This window comes from Elgaria multicarinata, chromosome 16, assembly GCF_023053635.1.
Source record: "Elgaria multicarinata webbii isolate HBS135686 ecotype San Diego chromosome 16, rElgMul1.1.pri, whole genome shotgun sequence".
Taxonomy (NCBI): domain Eukaryota; kingdom Metazoa; phylum Chordata; class Lepidosauria; order Squamata; family Anguidae; genus Elgaria; species Elgaria multicarinata.
This window is the reverse complement of record NC_086186.1, coordinates 22,488,546-22,511,362: the sequence shown is the minus strand read 5'-3', so window position 1 is coordinate 22,511,362 and position 22,817 is coordinate 22,488,546. Positions and strand designations below refer to the sequence as shown.

At 44.2% G+C, this 22,817-nt stretch overlaps 1 protein-coding gene across 2 annotated transcripts in view; it reads left to right on the top strand.

Moving 5' to 3' along the window:
- ALDH1A3 (aldehyde dehydrogenase 1 family member A3) overlaps nt 1-22,817 on the top strand; it is a 41,315-nt gene that overhangs the window by 4,366 nt on the left and 14,132 nt on the right. For both annotated transcript variants that reach the window (XM_063142178.1, XM_063142176.1), the window contains exons 2-7: nt 5,290-5,394; nt 12,548-12,688; nt 14,883-15,012; nt 15,244-15,305; nt 18,380-18,508; nt 19,615-19,728. In XM_063142178.1, the coding sequence (XP_062998248.1) occupies nt 5,290-5,394; nt 12,548-12,688; nt 14,883-15,012; nt 15,244-15,305; nt 18,380-18,508; nt 19,615-19,728 (681 nt within the window). The remainder of the gene's footprint in view (nt 1-5,289; nt 5,395-12,547; nt 12,689-14,882; nt 15,013-15,243; nt 15,306-18,379; nt 18,509-19,614; nt 19,729-22,817) is intronic.

The window sequence follows — 22,817 nt, the reverse complement described above, 5'->3', positions numbered from 1 at the left end:
ACAGGAATTGTATGGACTGATTTGGGGGAAGAAGTAAAAGCTGCTGATTACATCACAGCCTGGCCAATTTATGCTCAAACTGATTGGATGAAAATGTATATATTGGTTCACATCTGCAGTTCCAGAACTGTGTTGTTATTTTTATTTTTTATTATTATTGAGACTCTCAACATCTGCTGTTTTCCTGTCTTTGGGGTGAATGCTTGCTAAATGCAGTATAATATGTTATTGACTAGAAGAGAACACATTAAGTAGGACTGTCTTAGTTCATTCAGTTGCATTCTGTTCCATGTAACTGTGAGCTGGCAACTTCTTAAAGCACGATCATAAATTTGCTTAATTAGAAGCACCAGATCCAGTGGTCTTCCAGTTCCTAGAAAGTATGCTTAAAGTTGCAGCTTTAATAACATGCAGATTAATTTCATTCAAGCTTATTCAGTAATAAGTCCAGACTCCCAGAGAGTTTTAAAAGCTCCACGGGATGTGTACATAGGATTGAAACCTTCTGATCTTCAGAAACCAGTGTTTTCTGATAGTCTGCACATAAAATTGAGTATGCCGATTCTCTATAGCTTACTTCTGCAATTTCTGACTTCTTGAAACACTTGAATGGTATGTTCACAAATACCAAAATGTAACTGTTTCCCCCCTCCCCCCCCCCCTTTCGTTGCAGTTTTGCATCCCGGGTTTGAAAAATTTCCCTTAAATGTATCCTAGTTTTTCTTAGAATGAAACACTTTTGCCAGTAAGATTTTGTCTTCCTGTTCTTGACAAAACTGCAACCAATTTCTTGGAGATCTGTTTAAAAGTGCAAGGTGAGCCGCTCAGGTCTTTTGGGTACTCAAGAACCCCCATGACAATTTAAAATCCAATAGACAAACTACCTGTTACCATAAACTACAGTGTAAGATAAACTGCCTCACTCTGCCTAAAGATAAAAAGCCTTGTTGGCTCGGACATTCGAGTGAAGGACCAGTTCCTTGGAAGTGGGTAAAAATGAAAGAGTAGATGTTTTGGTTCAATGAATTGCAATGCACTTGAAAACTAATGCTCTACACTTCTGCAAACTTGGGTTCTTTGAAAATTGTTCAGGTTTAGTGACTTTTGGCGCAAAAAGGGAAAAATAGAGATTGGTGCTAACAGAAGAAATAGAGGAGAGAATGCCAAAAGGTACTGGGGAACAATGTGGGACCAGCATACCTAGCAGACCACCTTCCCTTATATACACCCAGACAACAGTAGCGGCTTTCAGAGGAGGTCCTGCTGGCCATTCCAAAATGAACGGAATGTCGCCACAATCACGCTGGCGGGCCTTCTCTGGAGCAGCACAAACCCATGCTCTGGAAAACCCTCCCTCATGCAGGTCAGGAGGCGAAAAATAAAACATCCTTTAAACACCTCCTAAAACGTACCTCTTCACACAGGCTTTCCCTGGACTGTAATTTATCTGATTTCGTATTGCACTCTTAGCTTTTAACGTTTTAAATTTATTGCATACTTATTTTATTTTTATGGTTTTAATTGCCCACTGCCTGGAGTGCCTCGGCTATTGGGCGGTATAAAAATGTAATAAATAAATAAAACTGATTTGATGCAGTGAAATGCTGTAGCCCATCATTTTGGGGAAACCAACCCTTCAAACATTCAGATTGTGAAGAACCTTCTGCATTCAATGGCAATATATGAACCATTCAGTTTGTAACACGTCTCGAAAATTAATTTGGCTGTTCTCACTGAATTGTTATTAACATGGACATTTGTGCAGTTGTCCCTGATTAGGTTTGCACTATTATTATTATTATTATTATTATTATTATTATTATTTATTTTATTTTAAAAAATCAATTCATCAGTTAGTTTTTTTTTTTAACCTTTGGCTAAAAGGTGTCCCAACTAATCAAGTAGCAGGTTTTAAATACAGAAGTATTTATTAAAACTGCATATCTTCAGAGCCATCTTTCCACTTCTGCAACAAATGAGAAATATTAAGTAATTAAGTAAATTAAATATATATGGGCAGGGCTGGTCCAAGACTTTTTGCTGCTATACGTGGTACAAATGATGTTGTCGTCCAGATGTCAAGGTGTAGACCAGTACCCAAGGCTAGCCACTGAAATTCCCACAAGCATCTCTCTTGCTCCTTGGGACTAAAAATACATTTTCCTACCCCTTTGTGACTCCCAGAGTTAGCTACTTGAGGCGGCTGCCTCACTCTGCCTAATAGTCGAACCGGCCTTGTGTCTCATCAGGCATTATCTTTTTTTTAAAAAAAAAAGTCAGGGGGTTTATTTTGCATAAGGACAATTGTTTTGCCCATATGCAAGCTAAATCAACTAACATGCTTAACCAATTTCTCTCACTGGGTGACAGCTCTAATTTCCATCCAAAATGCAACAGGTTGAATGGTTATATCATAAAAAACTAGTTCTCCGTACCTGTGATGATACCTCCGTACCTGCGATGATCACCCCTGTGCTCTTTTCAATGACTTTTAACACCATCCGTACCTCTTAAAATTCTGATCTATATTTTCAGCCTCCCTTTGGGCTTGCTTAGGAAGTAACTCAGAAATTATTGGAAGTTGCTTGATGGATCTTAAGAATCAATTGTTAATGGCAGGGCTGGTCATCGGTACATCTAAGGGTGAGCATATCACCCCAACATTAAAATCATTCCACTGGCTGGCAATTAGTTTCTGGGCATAGTACAAAGTGTTGGTCATTACCTTTAAAGCCCTACGTGGCTTGGGTCCAGGTTACCTGCAGGATCGCCTTCTCCTGTACAATCCGACCCGCACACTCAGGTCCTCTGGGGAGAACTTACTCTAGTCAGCTAAAATTAGGCTGACAACTGTTACCCAAAGGACCTTTTCTTCTGTCGCCCCCAAACTGTGGAATGGCCTTCCGGAGGAGATTTGTCAACTTAACTCTCCAAGTTTAAGACAGCTATAAAGACTAGCTTCTTCCGGCAGGCCTACCCAGATGAATTCTAAACCAAGAATTTTAAGATGTCTTGATTGTTACTTTGATATTGTAACGTGCACGTGGCCCATTCAGTGGGCCATTTTGATCGCGCCGCTTCTCCTGCACACGGCAGGAGATTGCGGCAACTGCCATCTTGAAAAATAAGTCAGACTTACTGGGGTGATTTTTGTCATACAAAGAAGGCTAGAAGGGGCGGGAGGCAGACAATGTCGTGAGAGGGACCCGCAAAAGTCTGTGAGTGCCCAGTAATGAGCGTGCAGTAAAACGCTCGACTGATGGAACTCTTAGCAGAAAATCCAACTTCTTTGGAGGGACTAAAATAGTAGTGCAAAGAGCATGTGCAAAGAGCCTTGGGACGACATATCTTTTTCGATTTGGGGTGGAGGAGTTTAAAATACTATTTAAAAGGTTTGAAAGTAATTGGGCAGCAGTGTTTAAATGAAGCATTTTTTTTATTAAAGAACTGTTTCTCAGTTAAATGGTTCCTTCCTTGCTCGCCGAGGCATGTGCACTAGTGTGGATGGAATATAATGGGATACATACATGGAAATTGCAATACCCTCTGTGCGGTGTAGAAAGTAGACGGCGATTCTCTTTGTATTGTGTTGGTTTTATATGCTCTTTAGATTAATTTTATGTATTTGATTTATATTGTGTTGTTGTACTAATGTTGTTCCCCGCCTTGATTTAAAGGGAGAAGTGGGTAAGAAATAAATTAATAAATTATTATTATTAATTGGTGGGTTGGCTTCTCTATGGGTGTAAGTGAGGGGTGAGCAACTTCAAGAAGCATGAACATCACATTTGCCCACTGCGGGCTGAATTCCTGTTAGCGGCAGCAAAGAAATTGGACGCTTGCTGCTGAATTTCATTGGCAAACCATTTCAGAATGACCAAATTTAGCTGAAAAACAGCTAAATCTGGCCATTCTTGAGTTCTGTAGTGGCTTGCTGACGAATTTAGTGGCAAAGTGCTGAGTTTTAGCACAGCAGGTTTCGGTGACACAAGGGATGAAGAAGGATAGCAGGCAAAACTCCTGGTAGAAAAGGTCTTGGAAGTGAAAGTCATGGAATTCTCAGTGCAAAATAATTCTCGGAGAAGGCTGAAATTCAGCTATAGACCCTGAGTTTTTAAGTAGTGGTTTGTTGTGCACATCAAATGCCATCTTGTGTCTTGATCAGGGGGTGAACACTACCTCCCTGTAGACCAAACACTCTTTTGAAGAATTTGCAATGATATCTGGGAATTCATTGTTAGGACCACATCTGTTAACATCTACAACATGCCTGCATTTTACCCATTTGCAGTTAGAAGAATGCATTTGGGACCCCTGGCCTAGAGGGATAAGGTTAGCAGGGACTTAAGACAGGGCCTTTTATGTAGCAGCACTCCAGTTCTTCCTCAGGGAGGTCAGGTTGGATCGCTTTTTATTGACCTTTAGATGGTTGCTAGAAACAATACTGTTTTTTGAGCTTTCAGTGATAAATGTCATTCCTTGATTTTTAGATGTTTGTCTCCATCATAATCATTATTATTATTATTATTATTATTATTATTATTGAAATCTCTGTATTTGTTCTGCATTGTTCTAGTGGTCGTCATATGCTTTTCTTGTAAATCTCCTTGAACCTTCAAGTAGAGAAGTGATTCAAAAATACCTTAAACAAATCAGTCAGTGGTGGGATCTGTTTGAATTAAGCAACTAATATTTTTTCAGGAAGATGTGTCAGATTTGGTGGGGGTGTCTTTTACCATAAATATTTTATTTATTAGATTCCTATACATCTCTCTAGGTGGTTCACAAGTATTAAAACCATAACATGCAGCACAATCTAATATAAAAACTTGTTAAGAGTTTAAAACTACAGTGTATAAAAAGGTAAAAATTAGCAGCATAAAGTTTTAAAAATACAGTAACAGGTTTAAATATGCAATCTTATACATATACACTTGTGGTTAGATCCCCTGGGCCTCTGTGAATCTTGCATACTCAAACAGCCTGGATGGTGAAAGTGTTTCACGTTTAAAATCATATGCATATGCAGTAGAACGTTAAATATTTTGGCCCTACCTGCTGTAAACTCCTGGACTATGAAGGATGTTTACTCAAAAGTTACTGCCTAATAAGCAAGCATGGGACTATAACCTTAATCCAGTTCTCACTCTAATGATAAGCCTGCATCTAAGGGTACAATGCTCAATACAAAAACAACAACCCTGCACATAGAAAACTAGCAAGTCAGGGAGAACAGAGCCTCATTTATTCTTCTTATAACGCATATATCCTTTCTCTCCTTTATTACAGATATTTATTAACAATGAATGGCATGAGTCAAAGAGTGGAAAGAAATTCCCTACCTTTAGTCCTTCGAAGGCCGAGAAGATCTGTGATGTTGAAGAGGGCGACAAGGTTTGTTTTGTCCCAATTTGGTTTCCAATAGTTGCACAAGGGGTGTGTGAGGGACTTTTGCAAAAATGCAAGGAGCTTGCTTGTAGCCTAGACACCCCTAAACCTTGGTTTACCTGCTCAAACAGATTAGAAAGGGCGCATTCATTTATGGCTGACCTGGTGTTGCGCTTGGTTTCACTTAGAATAGTGGAGTCCCTTTTTTTGCTGGAATGGGGGTATGATTCAGTGTAAGGATCCTCCTCTAGTGTCTAGAGCTTTAAACTGGAACACCCATGGCTAATCCTGCATATCTAGGGGAGGCTGGCGAAAGTACTGTCAATGATCAAGGTCAATTAAAAGGATCAAGGGACTGGAGCAACTCCCCTATGAGAAAAGGTTACAACAGCTGGGATTGTTTAGCCTGGAGAAGAGGAAAGTTAGAGGAGACATGATAGATGGTGTAGAGAAAGTGGATTGGAAGACATTCTTTCTCTCTCATAATGCTAGAATGGGGTCATCCCATGAAGTTGATTGGTGGGAGATTTGGGACAGATAAAAGGAAGGACTTCTTTACACAGCGCAGAGTTAATCCATGGAATTTGCTACCACAAGAGGTAGTGATGGCCACCAATTTGGATGGCTTTAAAAGGCAGTAAGCTTTCTCCAGGAATTTCTCTATCAATGACTATGAGTCATGGTGGCTCTGTGCTACCTCCATCAATGGCTCCTCATCATGATGGCTATGTAGTACATCCAGGATCAGAGGCAGTGGGCCTATGTACACCAGTTGCTGGGAACATGGACGGGAGGGTGATGTTGCATTCGAGTCCTGCTTATGGGTATCCCTTTGTCTGCTGGTTGGCCACTGTGTGAACAGAATGCTGGACTAGATGGACCTTGGTGTGATCCAGCATGGTTCTTCTCATGTTCTTAAGACTTGCATATTAGAAATGTAGCATCATTTCGATGTGATTTGGATTTACTGGTAAGATACCCAAAGTCTTGGGTTCACTCTGCTTGTTAGTGATTAGCAGCTAGGTGTCATGGCTGTAGTTTTCTAACCCCCAGACCGCCTCTGGCTTGATGATCCATCCAGGCTACAGGAGGACTGCTGTGGTTTCCATGATAATTGGTGCTTCCAACTACTCAAACCTCAGATTACCTATGAAACACTGGGCACTTCCATGGCAGCCACAGAGAGAATGGAATTGCTGCACTGTCCATTTACTCTTCTGCGGCATCTGTGTGACGTTGTTGTCAAGTGATTCTCGCCCTATGTTTTTGCCTTCCGTTTCTTCCGTCTCCTTGAGTGTCATCACTCGAGGGAAAATCACGTTTGCTTACAGTCGCTTCTCCGCCCGTGCATTTGTCCCTCATTACTTCCTCTTTTGAAAGAGAAAGTAAACAACGTGCACGTGGCCCATTCAGTGGGCTGTTTTGATCGCGCCGCTTCTCCTGCACACAGCAGGAGATTGCGGCAACTGCCATCTTGAAAAATAAGTCAGACTTACTGGGGTGATTTTTGTCATACAAAGAAGGCTAGAAGGGGCGGGAGGCAGACAACGTCATGAGAGGGACCCGCAAAAATCTGTGAGTGCCCAGTAATGAGCGTGCAATAAAACGCTTGACTGATGGAGCTCTTAGCAGAAAATCCAACTTCTTTGGAGGGAGTAAAATAGTAGGGCAGCCTCTGCATGTACAAAGAGCCTTGGGACGACATATCTTTTTCAATTTGGGGTGGAGGAGTTTAAAATACTATTTAAAAGGTTTGAAAGTAATTGGGCAGCAGTGCTTAAATTAAGCATTTTTTTTAATTAAAGAACTGTTTCTCAGTTGAATGGTTCCTTCCCTGCTCGCCGAGTCATGTTCACTAGTGTGGATGGAATATAATGGGATACGTACACGGAAATTGCAATGCCCTCTGTGCGGTGTAGAAAGTAGACAGCGATTCTGTTTGTAATATATAGTGGCACAGCATTGCTTGGGTTGTGCTAGGAGCTGAATGTGGATGTGTTCGGGAGACAGCTCTGTTATCTTCCGTGTGGCTAGGACTTGTGATGGAAGCGGCGGACGGCTTTGGCTTTTTGGCCCTACCAACGGCTGGAAGGCAGCCTGTGGGAGCTTCTCTGAAACTGGATAAAAGCGGTTCGGTGCCCATAAAGTATCATGTGAAACCAGCTGGATTGTGTCAGCAGGTGCTACTTGCTGGAGAACAGCTTGTACGAGCAGAGTATGGCACTGCTGTTTGCTTGTGTGGGGTGGCACACCTACATTGCTCATTCGCAAGGCCGAATCCTTAGGTTGCCCCCTGAGGTACTTTTTTGGAGCGTAGGACCCAGTCCTTGGGTTGCCCCCTGAGGTACTTTTTTGGAGCATAGGACCCAGTCCTTGAGTTGCCCCCTGAGGTACTTTTTTGGAGCGTAGGACCCAGTCCTTGGGTTGCCCCCTGAGGTACTTTTTTGGGGCGTAGGACCCTGTTTTTACACACACATCACGAATGGGAGAAAATCTCTAAAATTAAACCCACTGCTACATATAAATTCTACAGGAGACATAATGGGTGTGTGGGGGGGAACCCTTCCTCCTTTCTGGGTCTACAAGCCACCTCCGCGCTTGGGGTGTGAGATAAAATTATGGTATCATCCACAGATAAAATACTATAGGGTGCAACCCTATGCATTTTTAGAGAAAGTCCTACAACTCTCAGCATTCCCCAGGCTCTCTTAACCTGCATAGGATTGCACCCTAAGCTTGATTTGCACATGCAGCAACATGTGGTGGCAGAGTGCAGCACTTCAAACTGTGTGTGTGACATTTTATAAGCATGGAAACATATTTTTTTTAAACCCTTTCTGTAAGCAGGAAAGCTAGTGTAGCAAGGAACAGAGTGAGCCGGTGACCCTGTCCCTTTTATTAGCGTTCTTAGTTTGTAGGAGGGTTTTGGATGCTTCTCTACTATATCATTGTCACACACACACACACACACACACACACTGTCTGAAGTGGTGCAGCCCATTCCGCTCCAGGATTCTACCACTTCAGGATTCTGCTGCATGTTTAAGCCAAGGCCTTCAGATGAAATTGTGAAGTGTTGCGCTATATGCCCTGTAATGGTAGAGAGACCTCAATTCGCTTCTGCTGGAGTAGAACGCAATTGTGTTTGAATTCCAGAAGGCTTTCCTCTGATATGGAGCCTGTCTGCATTGCTTCTCAAGCCCCAGTAAGTGCATCACTGCCCTTATGTCACTTCTCCTTGAAAAGCACAAACTTTCATTGCGGTACGGCTGTGGAGGCTGGTGGCTCCACTCTCGGTGGGGCGGTGAATCTGCCCAGGGTTTTGGTCAGAACGCTGAAGGAGCTATCCAAGTTGCTCTGCACCTTAGATAGTTCTTCTATAGTTCTGACTGGTTCTGACTGAAACCTGGAGCGGATTCACTGCTCCACTGAAATCGGAGCCACCAGACCCTACTGGGATATGGGAAAGGTCTTTCCAGCTGTGTGTATGTGGAGTGGTTCTTGCAGTAGAGGAAATTTCTTCTTCCCACAGCTAACAAAGCGTTGGCAGTGTTGACTCCAAGTTTCTGAGGGCCCTTGGGCAAGACACCCTCAGGGACTCCATCTTCTCGCCGTCATGGTCACCAGCTGGGATTGGTCCTCATCCTTTCCCCCATCATTGCTCTCACTTGCTTCCTTGATAGGCAGAGAGCAAGCAGGCATGGCACCTACGGTTCCTCCTTCTCACTGCCATTCATTGTGAGGACCAGAGCAAGAAGTAGGTGATCATGCAGGTTGCAAGGGTGAAAAGTAGGAGCAGGTCTCGGGGGATTCTTGTTAGTGGCTGTGCCACGACACAGGCTCTTTACAACAGGCCTGTCCACGGACACTCCCTGCTCAAGCTAAGCGCCACCACTTTATGAGCCTGAGGTGAGGGACAAACACCACCTTTCTACAAACTATGTGGAGAAAGGGGTTCAATAGGAATAATTTCAGGAATAAAATAATGCGCTGTGAATTATATGTGCTGATGGTGAATTGATGTCAGAACGGGTGTTATATGTATATAACTGCAGATAATAAATGCCAAGGAGACACGTGGGATTTTTGTGGTAGTAAAACAAACTGAATAAAAAATTTATTTCAATGTTCCCAAACTTTGTTTCATAATAAAACTTTTCAGACCCTTGTTAAAACCTCTCATCCAATCCTTTCTCTCTTCTCATACACGCTTTCCTTTCTCTCACACCTTCACTCTTGAACTTCCTTTATTATCAGGATTGTTTAATATACACCAACTGACTCAAAAGACAACCCTCTTTACCCTGATCCTCTAATTCTCCCTTGAACCAAAGTACTTTAAAAACCACCACTCCATCACCTTAGTCATTCCCTTATATCTCCTCCTCCTCCCTCCTAAGATATTCAATCTCCACCCACTCAGGTCAACATTCTAAACACAATAGACTTACAAATCGTAGACATACATTAGGGAATTGACTTGTGGGGTGTAACGCCACAGTGGGCCCTCGGCAAGGGCCCAGTCATGCCCACCCTTGACCTGAGCCCTGCTTTAAGACATGGTAGCCAAGAAAGCTACTTGAGATCCACATTCTTCTACCAAGTATCTTGCTATAAAAGCTCCTGTAGCTCCCTTAGCTAAGGCTGCCTGGGGATGATGGGCGTCGAAGTTGCAACACGCCTGGAGGGCATCAGGTTGGGCAAGGCTGTCATCTATTTCAGTAGCAAATCTGTGTACGTTGTACATTCTTCGGTATTGCATCAGGATTGACCGTTAACTCAGTGTTTAAAGAGTACAAGCTTTGAATGTTCAAAGATTCCACGTTTGATCTCCTGGCACAAAGATCTGATGTTGAAGGCCTGGGAATGACTTCTGCTCGGGATACCAAGCAAAGTACTTTTCTGGCTTAAAAGGGCAAGGTGCGCACTTTAAAAAGACGCATCTTTTCTTGACCATCTCCCACCGCAATGGGCAAGCATCCTTTGCCATTTCAGGGTAGCCCCATTAATATTAGCTCCAGGAATCCGACTGTGCTTTCTGAGCAAAGGTGATGCTTATGGGATTTCTCTGCTGTAACACAGGCTTGGAATAACTGTGTGTTTCCCTCACCCTTGTGGCAATCATTCTGAAAGCCCTTACAGTCATTTATTTATTTTACTTTAGATATTTATATCCTGCTAAATATAATAAAATCCCTAAGTGGTTCACATGTAAGCAGTTCACATACATCCCAAGGAAGGGATAAGAGAGAAGAGGCTTGTATGCTCCCAAACAGTCATCCCCAACCTGCTGCCCTCTAGATGTTTTGGACTTCAACTCCCATCAGCCCCAGCCAACATGGCTAATGGTCAGGATTTCTGGGAGTTGTAGCCTGAAACACCAGGTTGGTAAAGGCTGCTCCAAAGGGCAAATCTAGACATGAGAAAGTTTTGGTTGCTGCACAAAATGGCAGCTCTGTTCCCAAACTCTTTCAGCAATATGAAGTTGCGTCAAGATGCCACGAGAGATGAGATGTTCCTTAGCTACTTACGATGGAAAAAGAGAGGGGAATGTAACACAGGGCTGCCATTTTCTTTGGTAGCACCTTCACAGTGTCTCATTCCAGACAGAGATATGTATGTGAGTGCATTCTTCTTGGAAAGCTTGTAGGATCATCCACAGGGCGTATCCCATTTTATCCTCCTAATAGCCTGACAAAGTAAATACCCCAGTGAGCATCAAGCTTGACTTGAGGATTTGATCTGGCTATCTCCGCTCCAAGTTAGATGTTCTGTTGACTCCATTACAATGGATCATTTCACGTGGTTTCGACGGTACTTGAATGATCTGATCCATCCCTCTGGGTCGAGATGGTGTGCAGGCCCTACTTCTGTTCATCACCTGTATGAATTCAGTCTAAATTGCACATAAAGTTGTATGAACATAAGCCAAAGTCGCCCTGTTGATTCCTGGGTAGATAAAAATCTGGGGATCTACCACCTGGTTTTGGACAACACATGTAGGATTTGATGTGCCTTGATCATATTCACAAAGACTGTTTCTGTATGGAGGCCAGCAGACCGGCTGGATCAAATTTATTGTGCAAACTGATCTCACCGGTTCTTTTGTAAACACTCTACGGTGCAGTTTTGTGAGTGTGTGTTTAAATTTCCTCTAGCTTAACATTATGCACAAACCATTGATTGGTGCCTGGTGACAGCTGAGATGGATCTTGTCCTCTCTTCTTCTCCCTGACTCCAAATCTTGTTTTAATTTCTTTTATTCCATTTCTACACTGCCCAATAGCCAAAGCTCTCTGGATGGCTTCCAAGATTAAACCTCCCAAAAGTACAATATCGTATAACCGAAAACCAACGTACAGAAATATAACCATTTTAAACAATCCACAGTCAATCCCAGGGCCCAGATTTTAGCTGCGTGTTCTGCCTCTGCACTGCAACACCCATGTAACGTAACACTGATTAAGCGCTGGGTGGATTAAGGCTGGAATTTCAGCCTTGCCCATAGAGTTTCCTTGTTCCTGCGAGTTTCGCTTTGGACTTCTTAATATTCTTTTAACTGAGAGTTCACGTATGCCTGGCCTGACCTTTCCATTGAGGAAACACCAGCCAAGTGTTTCCATTTACGTAAATAATGACTGTGCAATATCTTGGACCGCGCGTAGGTAGGTATTAAGATAATCTTCATGGCGCAGCAAAGGTCAAACCAATCTTTGCGGCCAAGGGCAGTCACATACCATAGAGGGGCAGGGGATGCATCCATTGTGGGGCAAGTTGAGGGTGGGCGACCTGCTGAGTTCTCAAGGGGTGGGTTGATATTCCCAAACCTGGTGCCCTCCAGATGTGCTGTGCCTATGACTCCCAGGATCCTGTAGCCAGCGTAGTCTGCAGCATACCCTCATAAACATTAAAAACATGACACTAAAACAAGAGTGGACCACTTGTTGGCCAAAACATTTGGAGGGTCACAACTCCCATCAACCGTAGCCAGCATAGGCAAGGGTGAGGGATCATGGGAGTCGTAGGCCCAAACATCTGGAGGCCCACTAGATGCCCTTCCCTATTCGAAATCCACAACTATATAATAAAATGAAATTAAACCATCAATACAATTGATTCTCTCCCCCCCCCCCATCCTTTTTTGGCCTTTATTTTATAGCCTGATGTAGATAAGGCCGTTGAGGCTGCAAAAACCGCCTTCCAAAGAGGTTCACCGTGGAGACAAATGGATGCGGTCAGCCGCGGAACGCTCCTGAATCAGCTGGCCAATCTCATTGAACGTGACAGAGTGGTGTTAGCGGTAAGTGAAGTTGGTGTGTGGGAGGAGTGGAGTGGAGTGGGTGGAAAGTATAAGCCGGAAATTGTTGATTGATTCTATTTCGCCTGGAATCCACAAGCCTCTTACTCAAGACATCTGTTGAAAGAATTGCACTGTCTGCCTATAAGCTACCGAGCCACGTACAAGATTACGTTATGATCCTATAAAGCCCTAAACAACTTGGGACCTTGGTCAGATCTACACCTTGTGTCAAATCATTATGATCTCATCATGGTGATACTATCTCTCTCTTGTGTAGGGTGACCAACTGTCAGGATTTCCCTGGATTTGTCCTGGTTTTTGTTCTTTCCATGGTGTCAGGGGGGATTTTCTATAATTTTCAATAATGTCCTGGAATGACACACCTTCCCCTTTAAGGCTGCCATTAGCATGGCAGGAGGGAATGACATGCTTTCTTGAGGCACATCATTCCCCCACCCCGAGCTCCAATTGAGGTCTTAAAGGGGAAAGTGGGTCATTTGTGGACATTATAGAAAAGGCCCCAATTGGAGTGGATGGTGGTGGTGCAGAATGAAATCCTTTCCCCTCCTCCACTCCAATCGGGTTCTTTAAGGTGGCGGGGGAATAACGTACTTTCTGCAGGACTCAGAAAGCTGCTTCCCCACACACACACTAGGTGTCCTCTTTTTTGGTTTCCCAAATATGGTCACCCTACTCTTGTGTATTTGTTGCGGTAGGAAATAACACTATGGAAGTGGTATGCGGAATGTGCCCTGTGCCCCAACAGTTATCAGTGTGCTTCAGTATCGCTATAAAGCAGTAGTGTAGATCTAACCCAGGATTCCTAGCAGACCGCCCACCCATACCCAGGCGACATTTAAGATCTTCTGAGGAGGGTCCTGCTGGTCATTCCAAAATGAAGGGAACCTTGCCATGAAGGACCTCAACAGCAGGCCTTTCTCTGTAGCGGCCCCCACCCTATGGAAAACCCTCCACCGTGTGGTACAGGAGGCACAAAATGTAACACCTTTTAAATGCCTCCTGGAACGCACTTTTTCACACAGGCTTTCCCTCAACTGTAACTGCTGCCGAGTCTTACTTTGGTTTTATGTGATATTTTTAAACTTTTATACTGTGTCTTGTCGTTTTGTATTTTATGGTTTAAATTGTGAACTGCCCAGAGAGCCTCAGCTATTGGGTGGTATAAACATGCAATAAATAAATAAGAGTAGACTATCAAAGCCCATGGCGCTCTTCCAGAAAATAAGCAGGCGGTGAGATTATAACTTTTGCTCGGTTCATGTAGGCCAGAGAACAATGTCTAGTATTTCAGAGGAGTGAGAATTCGCAAGAGCAGGGGTGGATTTCTTGCCTTGAAGAAACCACCCATTTAAATTCTACCAAAGCTCACCTTTGCAAAATAGATTTCTTCAGTGATGAACCATATACAAAAAGTGACTTCATTTAGAACCTTTAATATATCATGCTAGACAAGCTGTATTGGGTGTGACTGTTCGTAGTTCACTTGACTTGCCAGTCAACGGAGGTCCTCTACTCTTTCCGCTGCTGGAAATCCTGGCATGGTTTAGGACCGGAGGAATGCACCACCAATATATGGTATGTGTGAGAGTGAGCTTTATCACACCAGCGTTGTACTGTGCAATCACTGCGAATTGCGTGCAAAGGACGCCAAAGTTTTCCATCTTATAATCTGCTTTTATTGAAGTACTCTGAAGTTTTCCAGTTTATAATCTGCTTTGACCGTGAAGTACTGCCATGCATCCTGCTTTAATTGTGCTGTAAAGGGAAAAGACCCACCCTATTTTGCTACTAGTTTTCGAGCGAATCATTTGTTGTTTTCCGAGTGGCCACTGGGGCGCAAGAGCAGGATTTGATATGTTTAAAGAAAAATTAAACAAATGCTTACATCTGCATAAGCTTTAAAGATAAAGACATCATAAATGGCACAGTAATAGATATTAAGGAGAGCTTTAAGCATACCAAATTTGACTCAGATTGGGTCATCCGTTGATTTTTTATGATTTTTTTTTTACATTTCCCCCCTTAAACCCTTTGCAAATGATCTTAGGAGTGCTGCCGCCTGGGGTGTGATTTAGCAACTACAACAACACCAGCTTAGTGCTGTAGGGGATAATTTGAGGGAAACAGGTACGTGGGATGAAGCTAAGTATCTGAAGTTTTTGTTTTGTTTCAGACTTTGGAAACTATGGACACAGGGAAACCATTTCTCCAAGCTTTCTTCATTGACTTGGAAGGCTGCATCAAGACGCTTAGATACTATGCTGGGTGGACTGATAAAATCCAGGGGAAGACTGTACCTGTGGGTAAGCTGGAGTCAGACCTGTTACCTTGAGTGTTTAGTTTCTTTCATCTGCCAAACAGAATGAACTTGAAACCACCACAGTGGAGACAAGCGATTAAGGCCTCGCCATGTTTGCTGAGCCCTCAGGAAAGTTTCCCAGCTGCAAGCTACTCCCTTGACTTCATCCCATAGAGTGACTCATATCAAAATGATCCTTGGTAGATAACTGATTGTGTTCCGAAATCTCTTGCAGATGACAACTATGTCTGCTTCACCAGACATGAGCCGGTGGGAGTTTGCGGAGCCATAACGCCGGTGAGTATCGTCTTGGCATTTTCATTCCTTCATGGGGGAGGAGGGTCAACGGCCAATGGCTGCCATTTTGAGGGACTCCTGCACTCCTTCAACTTCCTCTTTCCACAGGAAGTTATGTGCGTTCCCTCCTGCAATAAAGATTTAGCGTTTCCCACTGAGGGGTTTTGAGAGAAGGAGCCGCAAAGGCGGCGGCTTCAAGACACGGCCTGGAAGTCGGCTTGACTTCTGAGCACTGGGGTGTGTGGAGAGGACAGCCACTAGGAGCTAGCAAAAATGCTTTACAGAAGAAGTAACAGGCAGGCACCAGCAGGTGCCAAAATATGCTGGATTATGATGGCAGCCCTACTGGGAACTGTCAAAAACTCTGTTAGAGAGCCCTAGCTGCTCCATCCTTACCAAACCTGGTGTCCCTTGGGAGAAAGAAGGAGGGTGGTTAAACTAGTTCAAGTGTATAGAGTAAATCTGCACTCAGCTTCTGAGACTTCAAGTAGATCCATGTCACACGTTTCCAAGCTTCCGTAGGGATAGAAATTGTCCCCCTCCCTGACTCCCAAATCTGGTTGGAAATGAGTTGCTTTCATTTGAACCAGTCTTCCCTACCCTGGTGTCCTCCAGATGTTTTGGACTATGATTCCTATCATCCACAGCCACAGCACGGCCAAAGTTCATGAATACTTGGGAGTTGTGCTCCAAAACATCTGGAAAGTATCCAGCTGGGGAAGGCTGGATCATCTTGGGACACTGAATATGCAGACTTCACCATTAAGTCTGATCCCCCCCGCCTCTCCCCACCCCATAACCACCCTGCTTTTCAGAACTTCTTGCCTGACGAAGAGACCTGTTGATCTCAAAAGCTTGTGGGTTTTTGTGACCTTTTGATTGACCTAATAAAGGTGGTATTGATTTAAAAATTTATTTTCCCTTAAAAGGCTTTCGAACAAAATTTTTGCTTTGTTCTGGAACTGAAATCAAGAATTTTATGGTGGCCCTGATTAACTGCCACAGTTTTTTCCATTGTTAATTGAAAACTGGGATCTAACGGTCATACGACCAATATACTTTTTGTATGCAATGGTGTGTGTGTGTGTGTGTGTGTGTGTGTGTGTGTGTGTGTACGTACGTACGTACGTACGTACGTACACACACATCTTACAAATCCCTTCTTTCTGGGAGAGAAAAACTCCTGTGTCCTCAGATGCAGGAAACGTAAAGATCCCGGTGCTGCAGGAAGACTGGCTGTTTTTTCCACGTTAGGAAAACTCCCACCTAATTGTGCCGCAGCAGGGACTTCAGTGTGGCCGGTGCGCTACTCTGTAGCTTACTTAACATAATGGTTAATCCCGGCATATCATGGCCCGTTCTGCTGATTACACTGCGGGGGAAGATTGCCGCGAGCAATTAAGTCTCCTTAATTTACAACAGGTATTTTCGTTGGCAAACGATGTTTGTAACTGGGCTGAGAATGTTTACACAGCTGTTGGAATAAAATACCACTCTGGGATATTTCGTTACCACCGCTGGGAAATGGCCAGCTTCGCGTTAGACTCGACTCGGATTGACATCTGATGTCTCTCAGAGAACAGAAATGTATCACTTAACTGGGCGGACTGGATGCTCTATCACAATCAACCGTGTGTGTGTGTGTGGCCTGATAAAAGGGTTAAAAGGAGCTATTTTAGAATACAGTTTATTGTATTCTAACAGGCAGGTAGAGGTATTTCCCAGACCTAGCTGAGATCCTCGAAATGGAGATGCCCCAGGAGTTGCTTTTGGATCTATCACAAGCAAATCATGTTCACTGTTATCAAGCGATGGGGTGTCCCTCCCGGGGATTTCAGAATTGTGTTTTTAAAACGTCAATGTCTATGGCTGTGTGTCCAGAAACTCTTCTTTGGCTAAGGAGGAGTTTCCATAATCAAAAACCCACGTGAATTGATCTAGGTTAACTGTATTCTGTGCACGTCTTCGCTGGTATTGAAGTCCATTGAGTTGCAAATCCTCCCCTCTCCCCCCCCCCCCCCAGTCTTTTCACATAGTTGGTGTGTCCTACCACCCATCGGTTGTTGTTTTTTTCTGTATGTGTGCATTTTGGTCCCACAGAACCGGAAACCAAGATAAGGATTTGAAAAATGGCTCTTCTGCGATTTTATGTTCTTAATGGGTACATTCATTCTTGGCTGTTCTCTGTCCGTAGATGTTACTAAGTTTTGTTTGCCATCTCTATGTACGCTGAAGCAAGCAGCACTGCAGTGACACCTAGAGACAGGATAAAGTATTACAACACCAACAGAGAAAGGAGACAGTGACTGGGTTCACACGACATGCTAACCCATGATGGTTTATTTTCTGGATCAAGCGATGATGGGTTAGTGTGTTGTCTGTGGGTTGTTCGCCGCCCCCTCCAGGTGGTTTGCTTCCCCCAAACAGCCCACGCTTGAGAATCCCTTGGTCTGCAGTAGAAGTTGTTCACACCTATAGTTGGTTACTGTGTTTTCTGTGTTGTCTGGAGGTCACCTACAGAGCTGCTCAGCAAGAGCGCCCAAGAACGCTGGTGCCACTCTGCTACTCTCAAATGATGTCTATTCCCACCACAAAGGAAGCTGGGATACCTCCCCGGCTGGGCAGAAGGTCTAGAGGAGGAGGAGGAGTGGGGAAGCTATATAAATTACTCTGTGCTTTGTGTTTGCTTGATCATCTGATGAGAGCAGAGTAGGTTCTTTGCATAACCACCTACCCAGCATAGCTTGCCACCTGCCATGGATTAGTGTGATGTGTGAACACAGCAGCCCAATGTGGGTTCTATCTAGAGGAGAAGCGTATTCTTCAAAACTGACATCCTACCCACTGGTATCAAGCTACAGACTGTTAAGCACACATGACGCAAGCTCACTTTGAGCACGTAGCAGAAACTGCCAATGCTGTTCAGTGCTAGTTGGGTGGGATTGGTGGATTGCGTATGCGTACTCTGGGGCTATTGCAGGGTCCAGGGCTTCTAGAAATCCCGCCCAAGATCGACGGTCGAAATGGTAGCAATGCCCTACTTACGGGGTTGACCTCATTACCTTCTGTTTCAGTGGAACTTCCCATTGCTGATGCTGATTTGGAAGATGGCGCCGGCTCTGTGCTGTGGCAACACGTTAGTCGTTAAACCGGCGGAGCAAACGCCTCTCACTTCGTTATACATTGGCTCTTTAGTCAAGGAGGTAAGTGACTGCCGAAGCCCGTCCAGTGAGCGTATGAGATTTTACCAATTCACTTAATTTTCAGTGGGGGTTTGAGACCCTCGCCTCTAAAAGGCTGAAATTGCCAGGGAACCCCCCTCTGCAAGCCCCATCAAAATGAACAAGAACTGCATACCATTTACGGTCTTTTTATCTTTCCCTTTTTTTTTTTTTTTTGCCATCTGCAGTTTTTATAAGGACTTGTATTTCTTTAATAACTGCTGCTGGCATATTTTTCATTAAATGACGGTGTGATCACGTACACAAATGGTAAAGAGTGCCCCATGGCACACAACCTAAGGGGCACTCATTACCATTTGCGGTTGTGTGCCTTGGGAAATTGACAGATTGGTGCAGCGGGAATAAATCCATGAACCTGGGCGGGCTGGTAAGGGAGATGAAGTGCCAGTATGGCGGGTGCCATTTCTGGGGGCTGGCAGCTCCTTCTTCCCTTTCCCTGTTCCCACGGTCTGGCAGGAATTCGGATGGGAATATTGGAAGTTAATTGGCTCAGAGGGGTTGAGGCGGGAAAGCCTGATCAGCTGAGAAGTCTTGCAGTGGCAACAGAGTACTAATGCTGACCGCCCCCCCTCCTCACCTGGGCAGGTCAAGTGACCTTAAGGATGAAGATTCAAGCTGGCAACCAATTCTATGTGTACAATGTTTCCCTCTGTTTAAAACGAAAAGTAAACTTCTGTTCTGTGCCTCTTTCCTTTGTTCGTCTGGGAGAGAGGACTCTTTTGCACAAGGGATAAATCTGGTACCTGAAGAGTGGAAATAAATCTTTTTTTAAAAAAAAACTGCATCTGGATGTCTTTTTATTGGACTTAATCGGTTCGTATTCCGGCACTCTTTACCATTTGTGATTACCAACTGCAGCCTTCGTGTTTATTGTGATCATGTGCACACCTACTTTGAAGTCCCACTGGCTTACTCCCGGGCAAAGCATTGCAGTCTTCAAGCCCTAATAGATGGGTTTGTTACAATATATCTCCGCCGCCACCCATCGGCTTAAAAGCACATTTCGGATATGCCCTAACCTTTTCTTATTGCAACTCTTTGAGTAAAACATTTCATTCACTTTTCAGGCAGGCTTCCCTCCTGGTGTGGTTAACATTGTGCCAGGATACGGCCCGACTGCTGGGACTGCTATCTCTACACATCCCAACATTGACAAAATCGCTTTTACAGGATCAACAGAGGTAGGTAATTTAATATTCATTCTTGTTTTTAGTCTTTCACCTCATCACAACCCCCTACTTAGTGATTGTTGTTTATCAGTAGTAGTACAGTATTAAAATCCTATGTTTCCTTTCCCCAGAGAACCAAAAAAAAAAAGGCACAAACAAACATATTTTGCAAGAATTGCTGAATATCCGGTTCAGATGGGCTGTGGTTCTAGGCAGCAGTGCCAGCCCTACTATATAATACTTTTATATTGTATTTTGTATTTGGGTTTTTAGATTGTTTTTAGGTTGTTGGATGTTTTATTATGTTCTTAATGGTTTTAATTTTTGTGAACCGCCCAGAGAGCTTCGGCTATTGGGCGGTATAACAATGTAATGAATAAATAAATAAATATTAGACAGAGGCCCCATTCAGAAGACACCTTAAACCATAGTTTTAACTATGGTAGTTAAGCCAGAAAATTGGGTTGTGTTCAGAAGACAACTTAAACCATAGCTTTAACCACGGTGAATAAAGCAAAAAGCCTTATTCACTGTGGTTAAAGCCATGGTTTAAGGTGTCATCTGAACGGGCCCAGAGTGAGCCAGCTGCAGAATCTCAGGCCTGCAGGCTAAACCCATCCCTCTGGTTTACCTCAGAAGATCTCCCCCTCTCCCCATCACTGACCATTCATTTTCCTTGCCCCCCCCCCCCGGCACAAATTGAAATGCCTCTCGTAAGGCTTAGCTCAGGAATCTGCAACCTTTTTAGGTCAATGGACACTTCTGGAAGTTTGGGAGTGCTATGGGTGCTCTCACAATATGGCTGCCATGCAGGGCTTGCCCATGCAGAAAATGGCTACCCTAGTGGTCAGGGCTGATCGCTAAATGGAAGGCAAAACTAAAAGAAAAGTCACTTGCTGAAGAAACTAAGTAAAAGACAGTGGTGGGGCAGGCAGGTGGGCGTCTAAGCTCCAAGACCGAAAACCACTCTTAAGAACATAAGAAGAGCCATGCTAGATCAGACCAAGGGTCCATCTGGTCCAGTACTCTGTTCACACAGTGGTTGACCAGGAACCCACAAGCAGGACAGGGTGCAGCAGCACCCTCCTGCAACCCATGTTCCCCAGCAACTGGTGTACATAAGTTTATTGCCTCTGCTACTGGGTATACTACATAGCCATCAGGACTAGTAGCCATTGATAGTCTTCTCCTCAACCCCTTTTTAAAGCCATCCTAACTGGTGGCCATCACCACACCTTGTGGTGGTGAGTTCCACCGTTTAACTCTTTTGAATCCAAGTAAAGATGGTGCCGAAGGGCAGCACTTTTGCTTCGCCGCATGCTGGCTTCCCAGTTTTTTTAAAACATCTTTTTTAAAAAAAGTCTTCAGAAATAAAATAAAAAATCAGGAGAGACAGGAACCCTGCCAGGCATTAAAAGTGGCATCCACTTTTGTTGGGGACGCCAGGCGTAGTTACTGGCAGCAAGAACTTTAAGCTTAAATATGCTGGTGTTTTTTTATTATTATTATTATTGTTATTGTTATTTTATTTTTGTATTTTTACCCCTTTCTCCAACACGGAATTCGGCCTTCAGCCTGAAAGAGCTTCTCCAGCACCCCTGCCCTAAACCTTCTGTGTTCCATCTGGAATGATTCATTCACACATGCCAGGTGCCCTTTGACGACTGGGCATGCGTGTGTGAAATGGCCCCTAGCATTCTTCAGCCTCATCTGCGCGCCGAATAGTTTGCGCTCCCCAATGCCCTGCGATAGAAACCTTTGTCCATCACATGCTTTCAGTGTTTGTGGTCAAGGTCTCACTAATCCTTGTCTGTGCAAGCTCCATCTGTTGTGGCAGGAGGGGATCTACACTACTGCTTTAAAGCGCTTTAAAGTGCTTTATAACAGTTTTGACAACTGTTGGGGCCCAGGACACACTGCATATACAGTTTTCAAAACGTTTTCAAAGCGCTTTAAAAGCAGTAGTGTAGATCCCCCCCAGGAGCCCGTCTACACTTGTCTAGATGAAACGTAACAAGTTGGCAGAGATGACGTCAGCAGTCACGTGATGCTGTTGTTGTTACGTTTCTTCTGACTTTTAAAACCGTTCCACTTTCTGTTAAAATCGTTTTAAAACTAACAATGTGCCCCAACCTTTCATTGCATTCAATGCCGTCTTTCAAAGTCATGTCTCGTGACCATGGTCTTTGCTTCCTGATTAGGACAAGTGAGGGCTTTTCTAGGGGAGGGAGAGCTGGCACAACGCGACGAGGGGGAGGGGGAGGGGGAGGGGGAGGGAGGGCGGTGAAAGAGGGGACAGAGGCTTAATTTTTTTAAAAAACCGCTTATCTTTCGGGGCGCACGTGGCCCCTTTAAGACGCTGCAGGGCTTCCCTCGTCCCTACGCGTCGCCCCGCCTCCCTGCCGGCTTATCCCGGCAGGTCTAGCTCAGAGTCACCGGAAGAAGGAGGTTTACTTCAGAGCCAGTATGAGCATAATGAAGAACGTTCTAAAGCAGAGTGTGCCCGGGTAAAACGATAGAAGAAAAGGTATTTCGATTGACTGGGCTCAAGTTGCATTTTGTAACGTAGCAAGGGAGGACGCAACAATCCACTTAAACAACCGTGTAATGAATAGTGTAGATCCCCCCCCCCCAGGTCTCTCTCGAGTGGCCGAACACAACCCAACAACTGGAACTCTTGCCATGCAACAGCGCCGCCTAGTGGTTGAGCTCGGCATGTCTGTTCCTGGCTCTCTCAAAAGAGGGGTGTTGGGTTCCGTGGGGTGTTGAATGGAGAGTGGAGTTGCTCGCAGGGATGCAATGCCGGCACTTCTTTCTTTATAAGCAGGCAAACCAATGTCATCTGCCACCCCCACCCCACTCTCCTTGCAGAATGTCCTGTTCCCTCTGAACTGAATTGCAATCCTCACAGTTCCTGGTGCGAAACACCAAATTCAAAACACCATAAAATACATAAAACGGATTAAAAACATATAAAATTAATACATTATTAAAAGGCATCTTGAAATTCGACTGGGTAGACCTGCCAGACGAGATCAGTCTTTATGGCTTTCTTAAATTCCGGAAGACGGTTAGGTTGACAAATCTCCTCCGGCAGGCCA